The following is a 21,086-nucleotide window of genomic DNA, read 5'->3' as shown; positions in this document are numbered from 1 at the left end:
CGCAGTTCCTCCGTATCCTGAACCCTTGGTATTGACATCTGTCAAAACCCAGCCATTCTGATGGCTGTGTAGTTGTATTTTATTGTGATTGGAATTTGTATTTCCTGGACTACTAATGATGGTGGGTGTTTTTCAGGAGCATACTGGTCACTCACATGGCTGTTCTTCAAGAGTCTGCTCAAATCTTTCACTTCTTTAAGTGGGTTGTCTCTTGACAATATGGATATCCTTTTCCCATGCAAGGCTGTCCCCATAACCCTGGAGCTACATCCTGTGGTGTCTCTCACTCGAGGCACCATTCCAGCGCTTTTCCCTGTTGCATCATCAGGTTCTCTCTCACATGGGGTCATCGGCACACATGCTGCTGACTTTCCGGGTTGACAAGAGGCTCTCCCCCTGCCCGCCATCGCCCTTTGTGGCTATCCGCTTGTTATGTGTAGCCTCGCTCCTCCTGCACTCCTATACCCCTCACGAGACACCAGTGTGGTGCTGAGGAGAAAGTTGTGAAAAGGGCAAAAGCAAAACAAGGTCTTGCTGGGTGTCCTGCCCGCTGGGTCATCACCCCCGTCTCTCCTGGGCTTTGCGGCTCTATCAAGACAGAAGGCAGCCTGCAGTAAGCGGATGAGCTGCGTAGACACACCCCACCCAGAGCCCTGCACGTTATTCGCCTCCTGGCAGGGCAGAATGCTTTTGTCACATAGAGAAGTCAGTTTCAGTGAGGCACCAAAACAGCCTCCTGGGTCCCTTATTAAAGGTGATGTGTGATCAGATGGATTCTGTTTTTTTAAAAAAAGGAAAAATAGGCCGGGCGCGGTGGCTCAAGCCTGTAATCCCAGCACTTTGGGAGGCCGAGACGGGCGGATCACGAGGTCAGGAGATCGAGACCATCCTGGCTAACACGATGAAACCCCATCTCTACTAAAAAAATACAAAAACTAGCCGGGCAAGGTGGCGGGCGCCTGTAGTCCCAGCTACTCAGGAGGCTGAGGCAGGAGAATGGCGTAAACCCGGGAGGCGGAGCTTGCAGTGAGCTGAGATCCGGCCACTGTACTCCAGTCCAGGCGACACAGCGAGACTCCGCCTCAAAAAAAAAGGAAAAATAGCTATAAAATACATTGTGGAGACAACAAGAGAAATCTGAAAATAAGTTCGGTGTTAGACAAAGTTTTTGATAGAAAAAAGGATTAGAGTAGGGGAGAAAAAGGGAGGAATGGACTAGAGACAAGCAAGAAGAAACTTTTGTGGGTGACAGATGTGTTCTGTGTCTTGATTGGTGTGACCCGTCCAGACTTATTGTACTGCCCTCTTTAAATGGATAACTAAGCCTTCCCTTCTGCCTGCAGTTCTTCTCATAGTAAGAAGGGAAGCCTTAGTCAAAACGGGAGTTGACTTAGGATCAGAAATATATCATTGTTCTATTTGGGGGATATTGCAGGCATGGAAAGTCTCAAAAGCATCTTTAAGGAGATGATATGCACTGTTAAAGAGATTCGTATCTCAGTTTAATTAAATGCAGCTTATTGGTACAATTCATGGATTATAATACTTCTTATAGTGTTTTGTAATCTTTAATTTTTCATGTTCATTTCTCCACTGTCCATTTTTCTTGTCTGTGAACTTAGTGCCAGACAAGTTAATGAGAATTCTTTTAAAAACTGTCTGAATGACTGAATGTTAGTTGGATATTTCCCTGTCTGTAAGATGTCCCTTTTTTCAGAGATAATCTTGTACTGGAATAGTTTCTTAACCATTGTCACTGAGAGTAACTTGGGGAAACTAGTGACATTTTGCCATTCAGGCAGTGTGTGAATACTCTTTCATTTTTACAGGTTGCTGCAAAACTGTAATGATGACAGTTTGAATGTTGCGCTTCCAATGAGAATGCTTGAAGTATTTTCGTCTGAGGATACTTACTTGCCTGTTTTACAAGATGCTAGCTATGTGGTGTCAGTGATTGAACAGATTTTGCACTACATGATTCACAATGGTAAGTAACAGGCAGGGTGAGAACTGTGGCTCAGCCTCCCGATGGGGAGTAAGCAGAGGCCAGCCTGCTGCTGTGAGCCTGTGCACTCAGTCTCAGTGTCAGAGCGGCACTGGTGTCCCAGACGCTTTGTGCTCCATCCACAGGTGCCCACCAGAGTCCCAGATTCCAGCATCTGTCCTTGGCTCCACCCACTCTGAGAATTCAGAAACATGCTACTCTCTTTGCCTTTTTCTTTTGCTTGGAAATGAACAGAACTGACGTATACTTTCATCAATTGTCCCGTCATCCAAGATTTGTGTCTGCAGTGTAGCACACTTGTACTGGAAGGTGCACTTGGATAAATCAAGGCATAGCTCAACACAAAGCATCCGGCTTACACCCGGAAGACATCAACATCACTTGATTGCCTTGAGCTAATACTAGCCCAAAAACCCAACCAATACTACTACCAAATTAATATATATTAAACCATTCACAAATATAAAAGTATAGGCGATAGAAAATTTTACTTTGGCGCCATAGACACAGTACCGCAAGGGAAAGATGAAAAAAAAAATTAACCAAGCACAAAATAGCAAGGACTCACCCCTGTACCTTCTGCATAATGAGCTAACTAGAGATCATTTCGCAAAGAGAACTAAAGCCAAATACCCCGAAACCAGACGAGCTACCCAAAAACAGCTGAAAGAGCGCACCCGTCTATGTAGCAAAATAGTGGGAAGATTTCTGGGTAGGGGTGACAAGCCTACCGAGCCTGGCGATAGCTGGTTATCCAAGATAGAATCTTAGTTCAGCCTTAAGCTTACCCACAGAACCATCAATCCCCCTGTAAGCTTAATTGTTAGTCTAAAGAGGGACAGCTCTTTAGACACTAGGAAAAAACCTTATATAGAGAGTAAAAAGCCTAACCCCCATAGTTGGCCCAAAAGCAGCCATCAATTAAGAAAGCGTTCAAGCTCAACGTCAGTTACCTGAAGAAACCCCAAACATCTCACTGAACTCCTCACATTACATTGGATTAATCTATTATATCATAGAAGCAATAATGCTAGCATTAGTAACATGAATATGTTCTCCTACGCATAAGCCTAAATCAGATCGAAAACCTTCACCGATACTTAACAGCCCAGTACTAATAAATATAAACAGGCCAGTATTACTCATACTGTTAATCCAACACAGGCATGCTCTCAAGGAAAGATTAAAAAAAGTAAAAGGAACTCGGCAAACCTAACCCCGCCTGTTTACCAAAAACATCACCTCTAGCATTACTAGTATTAGAGGCACTGCCTGCCCAGTGACACATGTTTAACGGCCGCGGTACCCTGACCGTGCAAAGGTAGCATAATCACTTGTTCTTTACAAGTCCTTGTTCCAGTACAAGTCCTTCACCTGAGCAGGAAGGGCTCTTCCTCCTGGTCATTCTGAGTGAATGGGAAAGGTAGTACCACCAATGTATGAGTTGAACATCACTCCAAGAGCCTTATGAAAAAGCAAATTTTGTTAAATGATTTTTCTTCCAAGAATGATGTCCTCTCACGTTAGTTCAGTAGAAGAGAATAGGATATTTAGTTTGAATTTTCTAACTCAGTGCTAAAGTTTTAATACATTGATAATGCTCCTAAAATGACTACATTGTAGAAGCTATAATGAACTATGTCTGAGACCCTTGAGGACACATTAGTGACACTTTTTGGAGAAAAGGTATGAAATAAACATGATTTTTAAGCTTTTATGAAATGAGCAGTATAAATCCTAAAACAAACTTTCGGTTCCAACATCCTCATAGGTAGAAACGCAAGCACTTCAGGACTCCTGGACTTGAGAAATATTTGTCAGCATTAAAAATGTGTGCGAGACTAGTTGTGAAGGGAGGTCTAGAAAGCCATGGCTACAGATAGAATTATAAGTAGCTGTGCTTTTGTTCATTTGAAGTCGTAGTCTAGGTCACATCTAGCAGACTTGAAATGTGGACCACTTGGTCCTCTGTTAAAACTGCAGAAAGTAAATTCATATTTATTTCAACCCTTCTGCTTGGCATATTACTATTTTTTAGACTCCTTAGTTTGTTGAAAACTTAGGGAAACAGTATTCCGAGTTAATTAAAAGTAAACTGAAAGTTGTGGAATTTGATCTTTTAAAAACTAATAATTGGCCGGGCGTGGTGGCTCAAGCTTGTAATCCCAGCACTTTGGGAGGCTGAGAAGGGCAGATCACGAGGTCAGGAGATCGAGACCATCCTGGCTAACCCGGTGAAACCCCGTCTCTACTAAAAAATACAAAAAACTAGCCGGGCGAGGTGGCGGGCGCCTGTAGTCCCAGCTACTCGGGAGGCTGAGGCAGGAGAATGGCATAAACCCGGGAGGCGGAGCTTTCATTGAGCTGAGATCTGGCCACTGCACTCCAGGCTGGGGGACAGAGCGAGACTCCGTCTCAAAAAAAAAACAAAAAACTAATAATTAAAAGTGGTTCATTGTATTAGTTGACATATATACCGTTTTAAGACTGAGCATTCGAGAATTTGTACTTGTTTTCTAAAATTGTAAGGAAGATAGTTAAGAAATACGCATTATTTGAAATGTGTCCCAATAGAAGAAATGCTTTAAAATCTTACACAGAAACTGCTGCTTCTAGCATCTTCTCTGGTACAGCAGTTGTTTTACTTCCTAACAGTCTATAAAATTTTAGCCTTTTTAAATTGTAGTATAATTGTTTGTATTGTTATTGCACGTTATGTGCCGTGAAGCTTTTTTTTTTTTTGAGACGGAGTCTCGCTCTGTCGCTCAGGCTGGAGTGCAGTGGCCGGATCTCAGCTCACTGCAAGCTCCGCGTACCGGGTCACGCCATTCTCCTGCCTCAGCCTCCCGAGTAGCTGGGATTACAGGCGCCCGCCACCTCGCCCGGCTAGTTTTTTGTATTTTTTAGTAGAGACGGGGTTTCACCGTGTTAGCCAGGATGGTCTCGATCTCATGATCCGCCCGTCTCGGCCTCCCAAAGTGCTGGGATTACAGGCTTGAGCCACCGCGCCCGGCCGCCGTGAAGCTTTTTAACCTTTGCGACAGAACCTTTGTCATGTTGTCCGTCTGTTCAGTATGTGCAGTGTTAGTTACGTTACATTGTTAGTTACGTTAGTCAGTTTTTTAAAGTCTCGATGTATTTTTTAAAATTCTTTTTTTTTTTTTTTTTTTTTTTTGAGCGGAGTCTCGCTCTGCCGCCCAGGCTGGAGTGCGGTGGCCGAATCTCAGCTCACTGCAAGCTCCGCCTCCCGGGTTCACGCCATTCTCCCGTCTCAGCCTCCCGAGTAGCTGGGACTACAGGCGCCTGCCACCTCGCCCGGCTAGTTTTTTGTGTTTTTTAGTAGAGACGGGGTTTCACCGTGTTAGCCAGGATGGTCTCGATCTCATGATCCGCCCGTCTCGGCCTCCCAAAGTGCTGGGATTACAGGCTTGAGCCACCGCGCCCGGCCGCCGTGAAGCTTTTTAACCTTTGCGACAGAACCTTTGTCATGTTGTCCGTCTGTTCAGTATGTGCAGTGTTAGTTACGTTACATTGTTAGTTACGTTAGTCAGTTTTTTAAAGTCTCGATGTATTTTTTAAAATTCTTTTTTTTTTTTTTTTTTTTTGTTTTTTGAGCGGAGTCTCGCTCTGCCGCCCAGGCTGGAGTGCGGTGGCCGAATCTCAGCTCACTGCAAGCTCCGCCTCCCGGGTTCACGCCATTCTCCCGTCTCAGCCTCCCGAGTAGCTGGGACTACAGGCGCCTGCCACCTCGCCCGGCTAGTTTTTTGTGTTTTTTAGTAGAGACGGGGTTTCACCATGCTAGCCAGGATGGTCTCGATCTCCTGACCTCGTGATCCGCCCTTCTCAGCCTCCCAAAGTGCTGGGATTACAGATTTTTATCTTTTTAGTTTCATAGCAAAAGAGCTTTCAAGCTTTCATATTGAGTTTCACTAGTTATCAGTATACACTGCGTTTGACGTTTGACGGGGTAGTTACAAAGTGGGTCTAATGATAAAATACTGAGTATGCGTTGTTGAGTGATCTTCACTCAAATATGAAGCTGTGTAGGACTGTTTCAAAAACAGCCCACGCAGATGGATTGTTTTTAATGTGCTACCAAATATGCTTGTATATGATGAGATACTCAAGAATTGCACTTCGGCCGGGCGCGGTGGCTCAAGCCTGTAATCCCAGCACTTTGGGAGGCCGAGGCGGGCGGATCACGAGGTCAGGAGATCGAGACCCTCCTGGCTAACACGGTGAAACCCCGTCTCTACTAAAAATACAAAAAGCTAGCCGGGCGCGGTGGCGGGCGCCTGTAGTCCCAGCTACTCGGAGGCTGAGGCGGGAGAATGGCAGGAACCCGGGAGGCGGAGCTTGCAGTGAGCCGAGATCGCGCCACTGCACTCCAGCCTGGGTGACACAGTGAGACCCCGTCTCAAAAAAAAAAAAAAGAATTGCACTTGAACGTTGTTCTTATTCTATAAAAATGGAGTAAGTGATTCTGAAAGAATATATTATTTGGATCACTCTTGATACCCAGAGTTTATGTTCACTGCCCCCCACCCAGAGTTCCTATCAAAAGCATAGGCTGGAAATTTTAAGAGGTTCTGAAAGTTGTTTCAGTTTACGTATAAGTTGCCTTTAAACTGTTAACTTCTTCAGTTCCCAGATTGTGGTCTCCAAGTACACCATCTCCTCTAAAAGGAGCTTAAGAGTTCCTGGAGAAAAGGCTGATGGCAGGGTGGGACGCAGGACTACCAGTGACCCTGGGGCTCAGGAGCCTCCTAAAGCCCACCCCAGGGCCCCAGGTGGAGCAGCGTGAGGTCAGGACTACAGTGGAATGAAACGTACCAATATGTTCAACTCTATGAGTTCAACATGGTGTTTAAAAAATGCACAAATCAGGGACAAATGATAAAATCACAATATTTGGTTCTTACTCAGTTCCTGATGCAAGCAAACTAGTTAAACAGAATTGCTAACATGAGACAGTTGGACACTTGAACACTGACTAGATATATGTGGTATTAAGGAACTCCTCTTCGTTTATTTTAGCTGTGATAATGGTTTTAAAAATGGTCTCTTAATGATATACTAAAATAATTACATCTTAGACTTCCTTCCAAATGAGTGTATACAGGTGAAATGAGCTTGGCTGTAGTTGACAGTTGGTGGTACTTGAGGTTTATATACCTTTCAGCTGCCTATATATGTATTTAGTTTTCCTTACTCTTAAAGAACTAACTTAAGTTTGGACCTGTAGAGATTGTAAAAAGGATTTAAAAATTGGCAAGTTTTTTCCCTTATTACAAGAAAATATGTAAACAATTTTAAATATGTGTTTTTCCTTGTAGGGTATTATAGGTCTCTCTATTTGTTGATTAACAGCAAGCTTCCATCAAGTATTGAATATTCTGATTTATCTCGAGTTCCTATAGCAAAAATTTTGCTAGAGAATGTTCTAAAACCATTGCACTTTATTTACAACTCCTGTCCGGAAGGTGCGAGGTGAGACTGGAATGGATTTCTTGATTTTGTCATTTCACAAGATCTGTATCTGATTGTAACTTTTACATAGGATGTGATTTTCAATGTAGACTTAAAAGTCAGATTTGTACTTTATTAGTGTTGGTTTAGTTTATAGGAAAGTGTACTTTTTCTTTCTGGCCTGCAGCCTAATATAAATGTGTGATTCTGATAACATGGCTATTTTCCTGCTTTTCTAAGTAACTCAAAAATTAATGAAAACATGGTAGTTACCTTAATAGAGAAGACATTAAGTTTACTTTAGGTTGATCTAGTTGATATTAAAATGGTTAACTTGGCTAATTTAGAAGAGTAGTTTATCTTTTTAGAAGGATATTTTGAAAGGTTATTTTAATCAGAGTTTTTGGGTGGACAGTATAATTTGATTTTATAAAAAGCTTCTATTTTTCTTTTTCAGGCAACAAGTTTTTACAGCCTTCACAGAGGAGTTTCTGGCAGCACCTTTTACAGATCAGATTTTTCATTTCATCATTCCGGCGCTAGCAGATGCACAGACCGTTTTCCCTTATGAGCCCTTTCTGAATGCACTGTTGTTAATAGAGAGTAGATGTTCAAGAAAGAGTGGTGGAGCGCCCTGGCTTTTCTATTTTGTTTTAACTGTTGGCGAAAATTATTTGGGTATGAAATACAAGATCTTTTTTACCTGAACACACAGATGGGTAGCATTGGCAGATGAGTCAAGAGAAGGCCATGTGGTGGCAGGTGTTATGGAAAGGTGGGCCTCTCCTGGAAGCGTGTATTTGCTGAGGGGCTGTGGTATGGGCAGCGTTCCTGGGGAGACTTTCCAGATAGAGTGGAAAAGACTGACATATATAGATGTCTTATGGGGCCACACGGATTATTTTAATAGAGTTAACGGAGTTAAATGGGAAAGCTCTTCTGTGAGTCAGGCCGTTTCTCTACCTCTGCTAAACTTCCAGTGTGCCTCTTCTAGAACAACATCTTCCTGTAGTATGTTTGAAAACATACATACATACATGCATGAATTATTCATGAAAGAAATATAGGAAAACCCGAAAACCAAACTTGTTGTGGGGCGGGGGCGGAGGGGAGACGGAGTCTCGCTCTGTTGCCAGGCTGGAGTGCAGTGGCTCCATCTCAGCTCACTGCAACCTCCGCCTCCCGGGTTCAAGTGATTCTCCTGCCTCAGCCTCCTGAATAGCTGGGACTACAGGCGCGCGTCACCACACCCAGCTAATTTTTGTATTTTTAGCAGAGACGGGGTTTCACTATGTTGGCCAGGATGGTCTCAATCTCTTGACCTCATTATCTGCCCACCTCGGCCTTCCAAAGTGCTGGGGTTACAGGCTTGAGCCACTGCGCCCAGCCCAAACTGTTTTTCTTTCTCACTCAACACTGAAAAATTCTGTGAGCAGAAATGTGGGTGTGGTTTTTTTTCCCCACTCACCAAGCAGTTCTACAGTGGACACCAACTAGGTATTCTACAGTTCAGTTCAATTCTGATGCCGTCCACCCAGAGATAGTGTCAAATCGCATCATCTGAGGGCTTAGTCCTGCAAGACTACACCCACTTCAGAGGCCGATTACAAGTCGTAGGTTGTCACCTATACTTGTGACCAACCTGCAAACATGGGGGCTCCTCAGCCCCTCCTTGGGTTTGGGAATTGACTAGGACAGCTCGCAGAACTCGGGAAGCTGAGGTGTGCGGGAATGCCAAGCTTCCGTGCCCTCTCCAGGCACTCCACGCTCTCAACACCTCCCTGTGTCCAGCTCATTGTGTCTTCCTGTTGAGTTTTAGGGTGCTGCTTCTCCAGTGTCCCTCCCCACAGACAGCCCCTTGGAAGTTGGTGTGTGGGGCTGAATGTTCCAACCCTCTGATCGCTGCGTTTTTCTGGTGAAAAGCCCCATTCTGAGTCCCCTAGATGGCCTCACCGTAAGTCACTTCAGTGCATAGACTCACGTATGATCACAAAGGGCTGGCTATGAATAACAAGAGACACTTACCTTTCAGGAAATTCCAAGAGTTGTAGGTGCTTTCTGACATGAACGGGGACAAAATCTAAATATGTTTCCTATTATAACACAGTTAGAATTTTTAAAATAAGATCTGGTCAGAAATGCCTCTCTGCATCTGAGGAAAAATGGCGTCGTTTTCCATTTTAAAAAATAATGTTTAACTAAAATTCGTTTTAACTGATTGTTTTACAAAGGGGCCCTCTCTGAGGAAGGGCTGCTGGTGTATTTGCGGGTGCTGCAGACCTTCCTCTCTCAGTTACCAGTCTCTCCTGCCAGCGCGAGCTGTCACGACTCAGCCAGTGACTCCGAGGAAGAGAGTGAAGAAGCCGACAAGCCCTCAAGCCCGGTAAGCCCCGTGCCCTGCATCTGAGGCCTGCGATGCAAGCGGCCCATGGGATCTTCTAGCTCTCTGTCCACCTATAGTTTCAGTTCCACGAGTCAGACCCTCAAGCAGCCTCTACGGAGAAGCCCCTTCAGCCGCCTTGCCGCCGTTTGTGATGATGGAAACAGTCTCTTCCACCGCTTTCTTAGTACGTTTATGGAAGTATAAATGGAGACACATAGCTTTGTGTTTGGTTTTTGAGGCAAAATAGGATTATACTGTATGTTAACTTAGTTATTAGGAAAGATTTTCTAGAAGTGAAATTGTTGGGTCAAAAAGTTCCTTTTTACCCTATCCTGTGAACACTGGATAGTGTCTTCCATTAAATCCTGCTAATTTTATAGAGGATACATGTTGTTTATTTAAAAATTACTTTAAAGTTCTTACCTCTTTTCTTCCTTATTATTGAGTTTACAGTATATTTTCAAGGAATAAAACTTTAAAATTATATATACATGCATATATAATTTGCGTTTTACTTAAAGAATTCAACTGCCAATGACTTTTTTTGGTCTTAAGCAATTGAAATGGCTTGAGGTATGGCTATCATAAGTTATTTTTTCATTAAGGAGTTTTATATTGATTACTACTAAGTGTAATCACAAAATATACTTGAGAGGGTCTCGGCTTCCAGGTGAAGTAAATTTTTAAAATATTGTGAAATGGGTGTGTCAGTGCAGTGCCGCACCTTCCTGGACAAAGAGCTTCACCAGCATTGAATGAAAGAGATCGCAACAATAAGAAAAGGATCGAGAAGTAAGCTCAGGGCTTGATTTTTTTTTTTTAAATAAAAAAAGATGAAGAAAGGAACAGATAATATTCACTGCCAGAGCTCATGGCTGAGGGGCAGGCTGATTACAAAGGGGTGAAGCTCTTTTTATAGTGGATAGTGGATGCTGGAACTGTTGGATCTGTCCAAACCGTACACCAATAAGTATTCGTGTTTTTTTTTTTTTTGTATGGTTATAAAAAGTGGGTTCTGTAGATGTAATGTAGATAAAATTTTTGTTTTTGGAAGAAAGTTATTAAATAGTTACCTTCCATAGAGTTTGTGAGTTAAACCCTTGTTTGTACACAGTGTATGTTGTATTCGTGTGAAGATGAGGCTGTGGGCTTTCTCAGCGAGAGAGGACAGAGTTTTTCCTCGCTGTGGGGGTGCAAACACGACGAAGGCAGAGCATGAGGACCAGGAAAGAACCTGCAGGCTCTCTTGCTTGTGCTTACACTTTGAACATTTAAGAAGTGGGATCAGTTTCTTGATTTTTAAAATTATTTACAACTGTAGAAAATTTTACTCTACTTTATATTCTTTTTTAAGGTCTGTGTATTATATAACTTTATACTTTAATTTCCTTTTTTGGTTTATTCTCTTCATTCTTCCTTTGCCTTGGGTATTGTCCACATTTGGGCTGAGAACTAAAGACCCCGTTTTGAGCCGGGCACTCGTAGGGTTCACTCCAAGTCATTCTTTCTTTGCCAGGTCTCTTACGTGTATGTTTCTGTGTTGCCTTTTCTTTCCCACGGCACTTAATTATATAAAACCTAATGTGATTGTATGAGATTTTTCCAAGGTCAGAGTTCTCCCTTGATAAGCTCTTTTGCCTTTAGGTTTCTGTATAATCTGTTCACTTGTAGCTTATGTATAATTTATTTTAAAATTGTACACTACAAAAATAGTAGTGCTAGGATTACTCTCTCATTCTGACATACCTTTTATTAGGCTTTATGTTAAAGATTCATGTTTGACAGATGAATTTACTGCTTTTATCTATAAAGCAGTATTTGGTAAGTTATTATAAATTACATAAATTGTATTCATCCAAACAGTACCGTCAGCAATACCCAATGTTATGTGTATATTCACATTCATATATATGTTCATATATACACATATATATGAAAAAAGTATATATCTTTGGTTACTGCCCCAAATAAGTAAATTGCATACATTGGCTTGGGTTTTATTCAGCGAATCAAATCTTCTGGAGAGATTAAGGTGTAAAATAGATTTATTTTGTATAGCCTTTGATTTTAAAAAGTTCTTTAATAGGCTGGGAGCAGTGGCTCATACCTGTAATCTCAGCACTTTGGAAGGCTGAGGCGGCTGGATCACTTGAGGTTAGGAGTTCAAGACCAGCCTGACCAACATGGTGAAACCCTGTCTCTGCTAAAAATACAAAAATTAGCTGGGTGTGGAGGCAGGCGAGTCCCAGCTACTTGGGAAGTTGAGGTGGGAGAATTGCTTGAATCTGGGAGGTAGAGGTTGCAGTAGCCGAGATTGTGCCACTCAGTCTGGTCTGGGTGACAGAGCAAGACTGTCTCAAAAAAAAATTTTTTTTAATTTAGTACTCTCACTTATTTTGCTTAAACGGTGATCTCAAATTAAAATGAAAATGCCATCAGATGATAATAGTTTCACTGTGTCTGCTTGTCTTAGTACAACTTGCTCTAAAAAAAAATAGGAAATGGCTGGGCGCGGTGGCTCAAGCCTGTAATCCCAGCACTTTGGGAGGCCGAGACGGGCGGATCACGAGGTCAGGAGATCGAGATCATCCTGGCTAACACTGTGAAACCCCGTCTCTACTAAAAAATACAAAAAACTAGCCAGGTGAGGTGGCAGGCGCCTGTAGTCCCAGCTACTCGGGAGGCTGAGGCAGGAGAATGGCGTGAACCCGGGAGGCGGAGCTTGCAGTGAGCTGAGATCCGGCCACTGCACTCCAGCCCAGGTGACAGAGTGAGACTCTGTCTCAAAAAAAAAAAAAAATTGAAATGTAAATACTGAAGCTATTGTTATCATGGGTAAAAACCGGGTATTCACAGTTTGTTACTGTGTTAGGCAAAATGGACGCTACCATTGACTGGATCCCTAGAGGACTGCACTAAGTTTATAGTGATGTGGATAATTTTGAGATGATGTCTGTCTTCCTTTGCCTGAAGAAGAATGTGATTTCCTATACGTTTGTAGTGTAGAGGACGTTCCAGTTGAGCACATTTATGGAGACTGGTTGTTCTGGTATGTTCTAGGAGGACGGCAGACTGTCAGTATCATACATAACAGAGGAATGTCTGAAGAAGCTGGACACAAAGCAGCAGACCAACACCCTGCTCAACCTGGTGTGGAGGGACTCTGCAAGCGAGGAGGTCTTCACCACCATGGCCTCTGTCTGCCACACGCTGATGGTGCAGCACCGCATGATGGTGCCCAAAGTCAGGCAAGTATCCGTGGGTGTCTGTGCCAGGGGGCGCCCGCCAGAGAACGTACCTTCCTCCCTGGGAATTGCTCTCCTCTTAAGTTTCATCTGCTCTTTTCTGGTAGAGCTTGATGTAGGATATTCTACTATCCAAGCGTTTCATAAAAAATTGTTTGTGGTTTTCTTTTCCAAACCAACAAATACTGAGACCTTTTCCTGGCCTGTGAGGCTCTGAAGTACCCTATGTGTAATATTTTCTGTAGTACCTTACGAATGTGAGTTTATTCACCCATTTGAAAGGTTGGACTCATACCTGCATTAGTGAACCACTGTGTTACATATCTTTTTAGGCTTTTTTTCATAGTACTCGTGTTTTGTGAGGTATTTTTTGTTTTGTTTTGTTTTGTTTTTCTTCAGACAGCATCTCACTCTGTTGCCCAGAGTGCAGTGATGTGATCATAGCTCGCTGCAGCCTTCCCTTCCTGGGCTCAAGCGGTCCTTTCACCCCAGCCTCCTGAGTAGCTGGGACCATAGGCGTGCACCACCACACCTGGCTAATTTTTTGTATTTTTTGTAGAGACAGGGCCTCACTATGTTTACCAGGCTGTCTCAAACTCCAGGGCTCAAGCGATCTTTCTGCCTCAGCCTCCCAAAGTGCTGGGATTACAGGCATGAGCCACCACACCCAGCCTTCCTAGTACCCTTTTAATTAGATTGTCCTTGACAATTTATCCCTAAAAATAAATTTTTGCTTTTCAGCCTTTGAAATAAACTCTTGGTTCAGACAAAACAAAACATGCAAGTTAAAAATATGGCCAATTTGTGCTTAGAAAATTGTGACAGTAATCTTAAACGGTTTTCTTTCCCTCCATTTTGAGTGATATGTTAGTGGTTTCTTGAGAATTTAACAGAAAAATGCTCAATTGGATACAGTGTAAAATATATGTAGTAGTTCTGCCAGGACCCAAGGGACTGATGTTGCACAGGCAAAAGCTGTCAGTCAGTAAGCAGGTCTGACATTAATTCATGTTACCCTACAGAATTCTCTTTGTTATAAAATGCCATCCCATCGTATGAAGAGTGATTTCGGTTGATTAGGAGAGCATTCTTTGAAATGAACTGTAAGTAAGGAACCCATCGGTTGAAATGGCCTTGTAAACACTAATGTAGCCAACTAATGAGGTGCTGTCTTCACTCACTGGTGTTTATTACCATCAGAGGAAGTGGATGTCAGTGAAACTGTGGCTCCTAGATTAGGTCATTAGCTCTTTGCGGGCTAATTGCATGAGAGCAGGATGTGAGATCTGAGGATCGTAGCAGCTGAACCAGGACACTTGCTTTTATTGTAGCAGACAGCCCATTGCTGTGGATAGTAATTGCTGGATTGAAATGCATCACTGCCCTGGTCTGAGGTTTACTAGAGAACTGCTTCCAAAAGGTGTTTAATGGGTGAAGGAACTTTCTGTGTAGGCTTGATTTTATGAGTACAGCACCTATTTCCTCTAAGAAACTACTCTAGGAATTTTATTTATGGCTTAAACATATTAGGTTCTTGTATTTAGAGAGAGCAAATAGGCTTACTTTGACTGTTACAGATTTTAACTGCTTTCAATTTTGATTTTTTAAAAAAAGTATTTAAAAGATTAGTATGTTCCCAGGCTGATAACTCATTCTGGAGCCCTCACTGATTAATGTTAGTCCCTTTTATTTTCAGAGTTAGGATTTGCCATTTAATTTCTGTTTAACACTGATTGTCAGGGTGTACAAATGAATGTGGAGACCTTTGTACCCTGACATGGAAAGATTTCCGAGACAGATGCAGACGTGAAAACAGGGAAGACACAGGACAGTATATAGAAGAACCAGCTTTTCCTGTTAGAAGGATGGAAAAAATAAGAATATATATTCATAATGCATAAAGAAACTTGGAAGCATATACAAGAAACTCATGAAAGTGAACACTTGTGTCTGAATATGCTGAGGAAGCTGGGGCTGGCGCAGACATGCTCTTCTGAGTGCACTATTTTTATATCACTTTGAGTTTTGGATTAGGTGAATGACTTAATATTTTAAAATTGGTTAAGTAATAAAAGAATTGCCAGCTCCTTTTGTGAGAGGAAATTTTAGATACATTATTGGACGTGGAAATTTGGATGTAACGTTTTTAATATCCACTATTTTAAAATATGAGTAAATATTCACTGGCTGTATTGTAAGGGGGCAAAAAATAAAGGCTCTACTCCAGTGTCAGACACCTAAAATAAGAAAGTAGCTGCCAAAGACAGCCTGTTAGAAAAGTGTTGGACTCTCACCCTGGCGTACTTGGGATTTTTAGTGGGTGCTGTTTCAGTGTTTCATTGACTGCATTTGTGCCCCTGCTTAGATGAGGCCTGCGGTGCCCGCTCACCCCCGCGGCATTGCTGGCCTTTGTGTGTATTTGACATTCCTCGTCCTTCCTTTTCCTGACCCTCTTTCACCCGCTTCTTTCATAGACACCATATTCACGTGATTTCTCCTTTATTTGGGCTTCTTGGTTTCTTTTGTGGGTTTTTTCCTCTTTTTCACTGTTTCCTAAACTTCTTTTCGTATTCAGTTTTTTAGGGTCATTTGTTTGTTTGTGGCACAGTCTTGCCTTGTCACCCAGGCTGGAGTGCAATGGTGCGATCTCGGCTCACTGCAACCTCCACCTCCAGGGTTCAAGCGATTCTCCTACCTCAGCCTTCCGAGGAGCTGGGATTATAGACACCCACCACCACGCCCAGCTAATTTTTGTATTTTTAGTAGAGACAGGGTTTCACCCTGTTGGCCAGGCTGGTCTCGAACTCCTGACTTCAGGTGATCGCCTGCCTCAGCTTCCTAAAGTGCTGGGATTACGGGCGTGAGCCCCTGCGCCCAGCCTAGTTTTTTAGTTCTTTATTTGGTCCTCTGGGCAATCTCTTTCATACAAGTGGCTTCAGCTACATTCTAGTGACTCTCACATTTGTGTCTTTAGTTTAAGTAACTTTCCGGAGCTCCAGACACAAGTGCACCTGCTTAATAGGAGATGTCCCTGGGGACCTCTCTTCTGTCCCCTCGCAGGGTCTGAAGTTGAGTCCAACATCTCTCCCTCTTAAGAGCCTCCTTTTTCTGTCCCTATTTTGGGGAACAGGCTCGTCATCTACTTGGTTGTCTGTATCTGCGACCTGAAGCTACAGTGTCCTGCATGGTAGCCACCAGTGACGTGTGTTTTAAAGTAAATTAAATAGAAGCACAAGACTCAGATCCTCAGCTACCCAAGCCACATTTCAAGTGCCCAGTAGCCACATGTAGCCAGGGGCTGCCTTATCGGACAGCACAGATTAGAAAACACCCACCCTCACAGAAGGTGCTGGTGGACAATGCTGCCCAGGGTTTTGGCTCAGTATTCCCACCGTGGTGCTTGAGAGCTGTATTCTCTATGTCGTGATTTGCCAGTCTGACTTGTGGAAAATACAACCTTGATTATTGCATTCTCTTGAACAGTGTAGACTCCCTTTGCTTTTAGGAAAATAATCACATTCCTTAGATTATTGATTTTTGCAGTATCCCCTTGTTATCAAGCATTTGTTTACCTCTCAACTTTATTTCTAGCGCAAAATACTTTTTCTCCAACCATAAATGAGGTAAAAAGGCGTATATTGCATTTTCTTGATCCCATTGTGCTTTTTTATGCCTCCATGGTGTTTCATGCCCCTTTCCTTTTACGTATGCCAGTCTCTTCCCGTTAATGTCTGGGCTGGCATGTTGTCAGGAGCTTGGCTCTTTTACCCCATTGATGGATCTAAAAGTTTTGAAGTAGAATTTTGAAGACAGTGTTTTAGGGATCAAAGAGGTTAATGTTATAATTTGCCCGCAGTTTCATAGATAAATCATAAAGACACTTCTAGTTTTATTTCAACATATGCTTGATTTTTCCACCAAAAACTAATACAGTGAGGCAGCTTAATTATGTCTTGTGTTATTAATCATTGTGATTTAGATAAACAGTGGTGTGCCTCGAAGTACAGTGCTTCTTTTCTGTCCGCGCGCGCGCGCGTGTGTGTGTGTGTGTGTGTGTGTGTGTGTGGTGTTTATTGGTTTTGTCTTTATTTTTGTTTTTGTTTTTTGAGACAAGGTCTCACTTTGTCACCCAGGCTGGAGTGCAGTGGCGTGATCTCGGCTCACTGAAACCTCCCCCTCCCGGGCTCAGGTGATCCTCCTATCTCAGCACCCTTGAGTAGCTGGGACTATAGGCGTGCCACCACACCTGGCTAATTTTTTGTAATTTTTGTAGAAATGGAGTTTTGCCGTGTTGCCTAGGCTGGTCTCGAACACCTCGGCCCAAGTAATGTGCTTGTCTCAGCCCTCAGCCTCGCAGCGTGCTACGATTGCAGGTTGGAGTCACTGCTTCCGGCCCCCCGTGTGTTTTCTAACCAGTTCTTTGCCTTGTGTTTTCCAAGAACTGTGGTGTGTGTGGTGGTGATGAAGGCTCTTTATCTGAGAGATTTATAACTTCTTATCTCATACTTCAATCATTGGGAATAAAATGATTACACAGATGACTTCAGTGCAGAAGAATACAGATTTGTTTTTCATTGTATATGTATAATTAAATGTGTATATACATATATATGTATTTGTAAACAAGTTTTTATAATATTTTAGAAAAAATACTAAGGATGTACCTGGAGAGAGAAATAAATTTTGCCTATAATTTCGTAGTTGCTTTTATTATCGGTGATATTTTCATTATAATCAATAAAATTAATAAGCTGTTGATGATTCATGTTAAAAATTTGTATTCTCTTTCATGAAGTTCAAATAACATTGATGAGCTTTTAAACATTTCAACACGTAGTTATCTTAAAATTAAATCTATTTTGAAATCCTATATAGATTATAAACTAATTTCCATTAGCTATTGTTAGACACATCAAATAAGTAAAATAGACTGACCTTCATCAACTTTAGCAATATAATTCATAGTTCTGAATCTTCTAATAATTTTCAGAACATTTGTGAATGATAGTTGTTTCACGGGAAATATGAGTCAACTTGAAAGAAGCATATTCCACCAAAGCGATTCTAAATCCCTACCACGTTTTTGAAGTTTTCTTTTACACTCCTTAAGAAACAGGAAGAGAAGGAGCTTCCCTTTCCATCCGACATCTGCGGTGGAGCCGCCACCAAAACGCAGATTTTCATAAAATCCTTACGGGGAAGACCGTCACCCTCGAGGTCGAACCCGTGGATACGATAGAAAATGTAAAGGCCAAGATCCAGGATAAGCAAGGAATTCCTCCTGATGAGCAGAGACTGATCTTTGCTGGCAAGCAACTGGAAGATGGCTGTACTGTCTGACTACAACATTCAAAAGGAGCCCGCTCTTCATCTTGTGTTGAGACTTCCTGGTGGTGCTAAGAAAAGGAATAGTCTTACCCCACTCCCAAGAGGAGGAAGCACAAGAGAAAGAAGGTGAAGCTGGCTGTCCTGAAGTATTAGAAGGTGGCTGAGAATGGCAAAATGGGCTGTCTTCGTCGAGAGCGCCCATCTGGTGAATGTGGTGCTAGGGTGTTTATGGCAGGTCACTTTGACGGACATTAATGTGGCAAATGTTGTCTGACTACTGCTTCAACAAACCAGAAGACAAGTAACTGTGTGTGAGTTAATAAAAGACATAAACTTAAAAAAAAAAAAAAAGGAGAGAGAAGGGATTTTCAAAGAAGACATTTGAGGTAATGAATGCCATTTTCCCCCATTTTAAACTGTCGCACAAGGGAAAGTTTATTTTTTGAATCTGTAAATCTTTTAATTAAAGAAAATTAATGACCAGTAAAAAGGGGACTGACTGTTTAAATTGGTTGTGGTTTTAGTACTGGAATGTTAACACATCTGACTGTCTAAAGCTTATCTTCTATTCTTAGCTACTAGTTTGTGAAGAACAATTTTTTAGCGACTTGTCTCCATAAGAAATATACCTTAAAATTTTTATTAGTAAGGACATTTGGAATTTATTTTTAATCTTGCATTATCTGATGCAAATTATTATATGTCTGTTTTATTGCTTTTTATGGCGTTAGAAGTATCCAGTAATACTTTTTTTTAAAGAAAAATTTCAGCAGAAAAACACAAATTATTGCATGTGTCGTTGTGTGCTGTAAGAGTTAGACAGATCATTGGGTGCCTCGCTGTTTTTTACCTGTGGCACCTGGACTCAGCCGGGAATTCTCAGAGGATGTCGTGCTGTGGTGGCCTTGACTCCTCGTGTGGGAGCCAGTGTCTTCCATTGTGTTCTCCTTCATAACTCGAGAGAGTCCCCGTGGAAAACGCCTGAATTTATGACCCGGCTTACTGATTAACTCATGGGATTGTTACAGCTAAATAAAGCTTAATGAGTAATTTTTTTTTTTTTTTTTTTTTTTTTGAGACGGAGTCTCACTCTGTCGCCCAGGCTGGAGTGCAGTGGCCGGATCTCAGCTCACTGCAAGCTCCGCCTCCCGGGTTTACGCCATTCTCCTGCCTCAGCCTCCCGAGTAGCTGGGACTACAGGCGCCGCCACCTCGCCGGGCTAGTTTTTTGTAGCTTTTAGTAGAGACGGGGTTTCACCGTGTTAGCCAGGAGGGTCTCGATCTCCTGACCTCGTGATCCGCCCGTCTCGGCCTCCCAAAGTGCTGGGATTACAGGCTTGAGCCACCGCGCCCGGCTTAATGAGTAATTTTTAATCCATCCCACTATGTGAGAGAAGAATATCACTTCTTTGCATTTTAGAAGTAGAGCCCCAAACTAAATAACCGTCAGAGATTTGTCTTTGTTTTTTTTTTGTATGTTTTTTTCAGTGAAAACATTCTTTATTAGTAAACAGACATTTCAAACTTTTTGATTACGTACATCATGCAGAATGACTGACCTCACACATGGTTGTCTGTTCATTGTGACATCTTTTTTGAGATGATTATAAATTTAAGATGACTGCAGTAGTAAAAATAATTCATGAAAATGACTCTCAATGAAGCAAAACACTACATAGCACACATGAAATACTGTTCATCCTTCCTGGATGTTTAATTCTCTCCTAATGTAAATCTCTGTTTTGGAAGACTGTTATATACAAAACTGGCAGTTGTTTTTGTATGTGCATCTATAGGCACTGAAATGATAAAAACAAGAAAATTTCAAATAATTTTACAAGGTTTGGTTGTTTTTCCTGTTTTGTTAATCCAAAACAGGACAATGCCCTTTGATTTACAATGTTCAAGATGATTTTGACCCATGAAAAAGTTGTTTTACCCTGGTAATCTTTTTGAAATAGAGCTGGCTGATATACATTATCCAGGTTATTTTTAGTAAGTGAAAAAGGAATAGGGCTTGTTTTGAGAAGAATTCCTCTCAATTATGGTGCTGAGAAAACTTCTCTGCAGTGGTGGGCTCACCACTTTCATCCTGTGGTAGTTCTGGTAGCACTCCCAGTATGAAAACCCTAGCACAGGTAAATTCACCTCTTTGAAATAAGCAGTGACCCTGGAGAAGGGTGAATTCCAAATCTAGTAGCATATTCAAGTCGCCTGGCAGCGAAGTAGGCCTCAGAGACTTCTCGGTACTTGGGGTGCTGCTGTAACAGATACCTAAAAATGAAAAAGTGGCTCTGGACTCGGGCAGTAGGTGGAGGCTGGAAGAAGTCTGAGGAGCGTGCCAGAAAGAAGCTGAATTGCCTTCAACAGACTGTGAGGAGAAATGTGGCATGTTAATGCTAGGGAGGCCTTGAAGGAAGAAAGTATCGTAGAGAATACCTCGATTGCTGTAGAATATCGAAATCATCATTAATAGACAGTTGGTAGAAAATGAGGAATATGTTATTGGAAAACTGGAGGAAAGGGGTCCTTGTTACATAGTGGCAAAAAGCTAGGCTGAATTGTGTCCTGTAGTGATGGGTAAAGCAGACTTTTTAAGCGATGACTTCAATATTTTGTTGAGGATATTTCTAAGCAAGCTGTGGAAGGTACAGCCT

At 42.2% G+C, this 21,086-nt stretch overlaps 1 protein-coding gene and 1 pseudogene across 1 annotated transcript in view; both read left to right on the top strand.

The window, feature by feature from the left end:
* Positions 1-21,086, top strand: part of UBE3C (ubiquitin protein ligase E3C) — a 139,430-nt gene that overhangs the window by 40,780 nt on the left and 77,564 nt on the right. Inside the window, exons 6-10 of the mRNA XM_033193885.1 lie at positions 1,830-1,987; positions 7,342-7,495; positions 7,932-8,152; positions 9,706-9,857; positions 12,918-13,105. Of these exons, the coding sequence (XP_033049776.1) occupies positions 1,830-1,987; positions 7,342-7,495; positions 7,932-8,152; positions 9,706-9,857; positions 12,918-13,105 (873 nt within the window). The remainder of the gene's footprint in view (positions 1-1,829; positions 1,988-7,341; positions 7,496-7,931; positions 8,153-9,705; positions 9,858-12,917; positions 13,106-21,086) is intronic.
* LOC117073255 lies at positions 18,212-19,463 on the top strand (annotated as a pseudogene).

This window comes from Trachypithecus francoisi, unplaced genomic scaffold, assembly GCF_009764315.1.
Source record: "Trachypithecus francoisi isolate TF-2019V2 unplaced genomic scaffold, Tfra_2.0 Lachesis_group4, whole genome shotgun sequence".
Lineage (NCBI taxonomy): Eukaryota > Metazoa > Chordata > Mammalia > Primates > Cercopithecidae > Trachypithecus > Trachypithecus francoisi.
Note: the sequence above shows the minus strand (reverse complement) of the source record. Positions and strands in the feature narration are given on the sequence as shown.